Raw genomic sequence first — 8,025 nt, forward strand, 5'->3', positions numbered from 1 at the left:
CTTCCCCTGTGTGACTTATCTGACAACAGGACCCGATTTAATCATAAAAACATTTGGCAAATTCTGAAAGCAAGAATAGCTGCTCCGCTCCGTTGGTTTTCTGATGGTCGGCAAGACTTGATTTACCAGTTAAACATTTCAATTATTCACAACATGAAAAAGTTTCCTTCCCTGTTCACATGTTTAACAAGAACGAATTGTGGAGACACGGGGCTTAGTGGGTGCTCTCGTCCTCTGGCCCAGCCGCCTTTAGAAAGACAGCGTGGCTCAAGGCTCATCCCAACTGAACTCCGACCTCCTTAACCGTGGGCAGAACACTACTCAGACAACACAGGGTAAGGGAATCACAATATTAGACTTTATTGGATCCCCAAAATATTAACGGCACATAACACATAACCAGCAAAACACACAAATGTAATAAGCAACAGAGCCTCACCCTTCCGCTGGCTCACCAGGGATTTAGAATGTCCATGCCTCAGATGTTCCAGGGCTAATTACTCCAATCCAGCAGCACCCCGCTTTTGGCGGGCACGCACCGTGACTGGAATAACGCCAGATTTAGGAAGCTGGCTGAGGTCTGCAAAGTCTGTACCAGGTGACCGATTTGTCCCAACCTGGGTTTCCTCCTTAAGTAGTCTCTGGTATGATGATATAATCCTGGCAGCCGGAGTCGAAATCCCTAGACTGTGGATATGGTCTCCAATCGGAACCGAAGTCCCTAGATTGAAGCCACAAGGTATCCTGATCCTCTAGCCAGCTCCTAAGAGATTAGACTGGATCATGCACATCCATCAACAATAACCTGGTGACTTAAAGAAATCCTTTTTGTAGCCACAGCCTTCCACTTGGATACACTGCGTCCTCATCGGATTGGTTGGACAAGATTGCTTCTCCCATTGGATGAATTTCAAGCTGCATGGATAATGTTCATTTAAATGATGTGGGTAGAAAGACTGAGGATATCTACATGGAGCCTGCAAGTCTCCGACTAGACAATACCTTAGTAGCCAATTACATTAGCAATACACAATAATACATTACAATGATTACTGGAAGGGTCTGGAGAAACAATAGCTAAGCAAACATGAGGTAATACACAAAAGAACAATACATCTGGCTCAATGTTAAGAAACTTTAACCCATGAGAGTCCATGTAGTTACACTGATTTCTGAGAAAAACACTTTCCACATTAAGAACATAGGAATGGTTTATTTTGTGTGATTTTTTTGATGGTGAACAAGACCTGATTTCCTAGTAAAACATTTACCACATTCTGGGCATGAAAATGGCTTCTCCCCTGTGTGAGATCTTTGATGCAGAACAAGTTCTGGTTTCCGAATAAAACATTTCCCACACTCTGAACATGAAAATGGCTTCTCCCCTGTATGAGATTTTTGATGCGAAACAAGACCTGATTTCCGAATAAAACATTTCCCACACTCTGAACATAAAAATGGCTTCTCCCCTGTGTGAATTTTCTGATGTATAATAAGGTATGATTTCTTAATAAAACATTTCTCACATTCTGAACATGAAAATGGCTTCTCCTTTGTGTGATTTTTCTGATGTCTAACAAGGTCTGATTTCTCAATAAAACATTTCCCACACTCTGAACATGAAAATGGCTTCACCCCTGTGTGGTGATTTTTCTGATGTCTAACAAGGTTTAATTTCTGAAAAAAACATTTGCCACATTCTGAACATGAAAACGGCTTCACCCCTGTGTGAATTTTCTGATGTCTAACAAGGTGTGATTTCCAACTAAAATACTTCCCACATTCTGAACATGAAAATGGCTTCTCCCCTGTGTGAATTCTTTGATGCACAACAAGTTCTGATTTCCAGATAAAACATTTTTCACACTCTGAACATGAAAATGGCTTCTCCCCTGTGTGATTTTTCTGATGCCTAACAAGATATGATTTCTGAATAAAACATTTCCCACATTCTTGACATGAAAATTGCTTCTTCCCAGTGTGACATTTTTGATGGTCAACAAGATATGATTTTACAGCAAAACATTTCTCACATTGGGGGCATGAAAATGGCTTTTCATTTGTGTGAGTTTTTTGATGGGCAACAAGATTTGATTTCCTGGTAAAACATTTCCCACATTTTGAACATGAAAATGGTTTCTCCCTTGTAGAAGCAGTTTCATATTCCACATCCCTTCTGTAACTTTTATTTTGCTTAAAATTCTGTAATATATCTGAATTTTGGACTTGTTTGAAAAGATCAGATGATAAAGCTTTCCGAGGAAGGACTGGAGGTATATCTGGGACAGCAGCATGCTCTTCATATGCATCATGTGTGATACTTTCATCATCTGTTTTAAATTCTAAAGATATTAGATGTCCATCTGAACTGTCAATACAATCATCTGCTAAAAATAAACACAATGTTATTAGTTTTTAATGATATCTTGAAAGTACATTTATTTTTTTAAACCATAACATCAGAAATTAAATTAGGAAAAAATGTATTCTGAATCTAATTTCCAATTTTCAAAGCGTTCCATCTTTGTTAACTCAGACCTCTCATTCCTGTCTCCAAGACATCTCTCCAGTAATATCAGTTCTCTGGAATGTGCTACAGTAAATAATCTGATTGATTGTCCTATACTGTCCCTCATGCTAGGAGACCCTAGGCTATCCCTAATCTCTGGATTACCCTTGAAGGTGAAGATGCTCTGGTCCCGTACCTTACTATTTTCCTGACTAGGTCTAATCTGTGATCCCCGAAGGAAGGGGAAAGAGTATGATGGAAATACAGATTAAGACAGATGGGAAAACTAAAAGTTAGACACACTGCAAACTCACAGAAATAAACATTGAGTGACTAAGGAGAAAAATAAGAGCAGGAAGGCAGAAACAAAGGGTTAACACCACAACCATTCACAGCAATAATGCACAACAACCACCCGTTAGTCTGTATCATAACACCTCACCAGACCAGTATAGGTAAACTATAGCTGGCATTAATGGAATAGTACAGCCAGCATAAACAGGATGGGAGAGAATGATACTGGCTTCCCGCAGTATGTTATTGAAGACACTAACCAGTAGCCCAGCAGAGATTAACTCTTGCTAGCCTGCCTAAGTCTGTAGTTCGATGCCTGTGTCTCCATGCACTGCTCACAGACATCAGAGAAGTTAGCAGGTAGAGTGTAGTTTCCACAGATCTTGACACTGCCTTGACAGCTGAATAACCTGCAAACATCTCTGTGACATTGATCCACAACATAGACAATTTCAAAGAGATTTTTTTGCCAAGATAACAATAAAATAGTTAAAGTCAGATGCTGGAACTTTAACAGGGATGTCTGGGACTGTAACACTGATGGCCTATCCTTAGGCTTTGTAACCAAAGCAGGTACCAGGGTCTTGCTGTCTGTGAAGGTAAACATTTGGGCTCAATTCATCAAGACCGGCTTGATTCATCAACACCAGCCTGTCTCCTCTTCAGCTTTAGACTCCTACAATTGAGACCTTTAGTCACATGACATGATGTCATAAAGATCCTTAAGCAGTCCTATAATTGGCATATAAACACTAAGGCCCCTAGGAGAATGGGAGTCCTGTGAAATTGCCCAGTTTGCTCTCCCTTTCCCCTAATGCCAGTCTTGCATGCCAGGCTGTCTTCTGTTCAGTTCATTTAGACTCCTAAAATTAAAAGACCTTTGGTTACATCATGTCACATGACTTTGTAGTCATCAAAGATCCTTAAAGGAAGGGTATCACGTTTTTTTATTTTTGTATTAATAATAGTGATTATGAAATCAAGTATTTTTAATACAAAATTAAAATCACTGCTTATTTAGTTTTTATTTAATTCTAATTTTACTGAAGGCACTGGGGGCTGCCCTGTTGGATTTGTTTTTTGTAATGACAGATGGCAGCCCTCTGTGCATAGACTCTGATAGTCGGGCTCCGACCACATTTATAAACATTACAGAAGGCGTCTTCTGTGAAATGGATGCGCCCCATGGGCTGTCCAGATCACAGCAGTGGGAGGAGATCAGCGCCATCATTGTGGAGCTCACAGCATATGCTGTTTGCTCCACTTTACCCCTGTCAACCACCGGGATGTGTGAGTATGGGGCGCCGGGGCGCCTCCCCTCCCCCGCCATTACCGTCTCCAATGAAACCCCCTCCCCTAACCACAGCCTCTGCTACCGTCTCCAATACTCCAATGACACCCCCTCCACTCTCCTTGCTGCAGCCGCTGCGTGCATGCAGAGCAGTGCGTGAGTACCAGCGCCCCTCCCCCAACGCCGCTGCTACCGTCTCCAATGACATCCCTCGCTTCCCCCCGTACCATGTATCTAATCCTATCCTGTGTGATACTGTCTGCTTAGCTGTGTATCTAATCCTATCCTGTGTGATACTGTCTACTGAGCTGTGTATTTAATCCTCTCCTGTGAGGTACCATCTGCTGAGCCTTGTAGCTAATCCTATCCTGTGTGATACAGTCTGCTGAGCTGTGTATCTAATCCTATCCTGTGTGATACTGTCTGCTGAGCCATGTATCTAATTCTCTCCTGTGTGATACTGTCTGCTGAGCTGTGTATCTAATCCTATCCTGTGTGATACTCCTGCTGTCCTTGGTGACACTTTAGACATTTCTGGTCACCAGTAAAATGGCTCTGGACTGTGTCCCTACACTTCATTCTCTCTTATCTGTTGGAAGCACCCAGATTGGGAGGGGAGCTGTGACATCACACACAGGAGAGCAGATTCTGCCCACTTTTACTGCAGCTGTAATTGAGGCTATTTCTACAGTAGGATTTTTGTAAGACTTCAGTAGCTGCTCCCCCTAGTGTTTAAGAGTGGAAAATATCAAACTTTTTATATTTTTTTTTTACACTTTGCTCAATTAAAAACAAATAATAATATCTAAAAAAAAACAATAAAACATTAATACTTTATATTTTTTCAGTCAGTTATTGAAATTTTTATTTTTGGACAACACCTTCCCTTTAATCAATCTTAGAATACAACTGATGGGGACTCTAAAGAGTGGGGATCCTGAGAAATTGCGCAGTTTGACTCCTCCCAAAGCTGGCCCTGACTCTAATTACAACTTATTTTTAATCCCATAAAATTGTGCTACTGCTTATTTTTGGGGTACATCTTATTTTCAGGAAAACAGGGTATTCATGAACCCTCTGTAAATCTTTGAGTTTCATCATAACGGCATAGAGAAGGCACTGGAAACAAACAGCACAAGAAGCAGAAGCAAAGAAAATACAGCTGAAAAAAACAGAGCAGAAAACCTAAAAATGTAACACAAAATTAGTGCAGAAAGTACATGAGTAGATATCTCTTACTGGATAGAGCTGGAGGAAACACATCCTGAGGAACATCGGGATATTCTTGTTTACAGTCCTGTGGGAGAAGAGGACGGGGACATCTCTCTGGTGTTGTCCTCTTACTGGATAGAACTGGAGGAGACACATACAGGGACTGAATTCATTCCTTACATACAGATAATTATAGGCCGTGTGTATTTAGTCCTGTCTATTACCTGGTGATGTGAGGGGCTGGGGATCCTCCATCATGACGTCCTTGTACAGATCTTTGTGTCCTTCTAAATACTCCCACTCCTCCATGGAGAAATAGACGGTGACGTCCTGACACCTTATGGGAACCTGACACATACAATGATACCGTCACCCCCGATCCCTTCATAGCGTTACTGTATAATGTCCCAGCATTCCCAGCAGTGTCACCTCTCCAGTCAGCAGCTCAATCATCTTGTAGGCGAGTTCTAGGATCTTCTGCTCATTGATGTCCTCATGTATCGGGGGGTGAGGTGGAGGCCCCGTGATTGGGCTCAGGGGTCTTCCCCATCCCTCAGACACAGGGGCCTGACAGCGCTCACTAGAGGTCTTCTTCATTACTGTGTAATCCTGGTTATGGAGAGACACAGTAATAAATCTCACTACAGACATTTCCAGAGTCCTCACCTCTCCAGTTCTGTTCATCTGTTATTCCCATAGATAAGAATGATGTAATGTGACATCATCAGAATCTCTCACCTGTCCAGTAAGCCGGAAGAGGATCTCTAGGGTGAGGTGTAATATCCTCTCCGCCATCTTGTCCCTGTCCATATCCATCCTTCATGGGGCAATCAGGAGAATTCTCTTCTATAGAAGATCTCCACTGAGAGGATCCAATATTGTAGGGACCTGAATGGGGAGAAGATGACGATTTAACATCATAAAGAATCCGCTGTAATAATACAATTACTGGAGAGAATAAGGGGAAACATATAATGAGAACATTCTGGGGGAGCATTATACTGTGTGGGGGCAGAAAGGGGCCGAGGACTGAGGGCAGAAAGGGGCCAAGGACTCAGGGCAGAAAGGGGCCGAGGACTCAGGGCAGAAAGGGGCCGAGGACTCAGGGCAGAAAGGGGCCGAGGACTGAGGGCAGAAAGGGGCTGAGGACTGAGGGCAGAAAGGGGCTGAGGACTGAGGGCAGAAAGGGGCTGAGGACTGAGGGCAGAAAGGGGCTGAGGACTGAGGGCAGAAAGGGGCCGGGAACCGAGGGCAGAAAGGGGCTGAGGACCGAGAGCAGAAAGGGGCCGAGGACTGAGGGCAGAAAGGGGCCGAGGACTGAGGGCAGACGGGTTTCCTCACTTCCGGCCTCTCATAGTTGGGGCGTCTGTATCTATCAGAGGAAAGGGAACAAAAACCTCACGATTCATAGAAATCAGCAAGAGAACACCAAGAAAGTCTCAGAGCTGAAGGGGTTAATTTTTTTTTTTTTTTTTTATAAAACCTTTCAGGTTAAGATAGAGTGTCCACCATAGCCCTGTGCTCCCATAGGAAGACAGCATATGGTCATGTCTTAATCATCATATAAGGTTTTCCTTTAATTCAGTGTCATCACAAAAGAAAAACCATAACTGTTACAAACTTATAACCATGAAATCCAAATATACAAATCACACAAATATCTGTTTCCACTTCAAAAACTTCCACATCCCCTCTGCATCCAGTCCTCTCTCCAAATCATACTTATAATAGAAATGCAATTTCTCTAAGATCATACTGACGCAATCAGTCACCTCAATCACCTCCTCCTTATACACATACAGATTTCTACAATTCCAGAGCACTTCCTTCACACAAGCCACAAATATCCACAACAATCTATCCTCCGTCCTGTTTAATTTACATAACCCAAACATAATAATCTTATAAGTCAGACGCTGTATCCCAGTCAATTCCATACATAACCCACTCATCTTATTCCAGACATCCTTAGCAAAGTTACATGACCACAACACATGACCCACCTCCTCATCACTTCCACACCGCACTCTTGGACACCGTTCAGACACAGCCAACCCCTTTCTTTTCTGCACGCTCCTCACCGGCAGCACCCCATGCAAAGACATCCACACAAAATCCTTCTGTTTATTAGACAAGTCACAACGCTCCAATTTTTGCCAGACATCTTCCGCTTCTGCGGACTTCAACCCTGCAATCACGCACATCATATCATTCATACACATTCTCTTAGTCAAAACCTTCTTGTTAAGAAAGCTCAACATAGACATTTTCTCCAGATGAAATTTCTTGATAAAGGCTTCCACCCTCAAATACCACAGCGGACACAGAAAGGCAATTGGCTTACTATTGTCCTGAAAAGACCATTGTAGTCGGTTGGCCATAGTGCCGGCCAAATATCTGGCCATACTAGCAGCTTTAGTTTCCTTAGCAAATAAAGTTATTAAAAACCTAATGCAATTTAACCCAATATAAACCTCCAGGTTAGGGAAACCCAAACCCCCATTCCTTCTACTTTTCAAGAGAATCTCTTTTAGCTTTCTCTATGTTACTACCCCATAGAAATATAAACAATAATCTATTTATACGCCTAAAAAAGACACACGGCGGAGGAAACACCAACGCCAAATACATAATCATAGGCAATATTACACTTTTAATGACCAATATTTTCCCTGTGAAGGATAATTCACGCAGCCTCCAAAAATCCAATTTCCTCGCT

General features: G+C 42.4%; 1 protein-coding gene across 1 annotated transcript; it reads right to left on the reverse strand.

The window, feature by feature from the left end:
- Positions 1-376: 376 nt before the first annotated feature.
- On the reverse strand, positions 377-5,903 carry LOC142312437 (uncharacterized). Its single transcript, XM_075351379.1, has 4 exons — positions 5,736-5,903; positions 5,531-5,654; positions 5,334-5,447; positions 377-2,387 (listed from the first exon to the last, which is right to left on the reverse strand). Exons 1-4 carry the CDS (start codon positions 5,901-5,903, stop codon positions 1,213-1,215), a joined length of 1,581 nt encoding a protein of 526 aa, XP_075207494.1. The 3' UTR covers positions 377-1,212.
- Between the last annotated feature and the right edge of the window lie 2,122 nt (positions 5,904-8,025).

The sequence above is a fragment of the Anomaloglossus baeobatrachus genome, chromosome 5 (genome assembly GCF_048569485.1).
Source record: "Anomaloglossus baeobatrachus isolate aAnoBae1 chromosome 5, aAnoBae1.hap1, whole genome shotgun sequence".
Taxonomy (NCBI): domain Eukaryota; kingdom Metazoa; phylum Chordata; class Amphibia; order Anura; family Aromobatidae; genus Anomaloglossus; species Anomaloglossus baeobatrachus.

Coding starts and splice junctions, on each gene's coding strand:
- LOC142312437 (XM_075351379.1), bottom strand. CDS start 5,903: ATGAAGAAGACCTCTAGTGAGCGCTGTCAGGCCCCTGTGTCTGAGGGA. Junction 5,448..5,530: donor CCAGCCCCTCACATCACCAG/GTAATAGACAGG, acceptor TGTCTCCTCCAG/TTCTATCCAGTAAGAGGACA. Junction 2,388..5,333: donor GTTTCCTCCAGCTCTATCCA/GTAAGAGATATC, acceptor GTTTATTTTTAG/CAGATGATTGTATTGACAGT.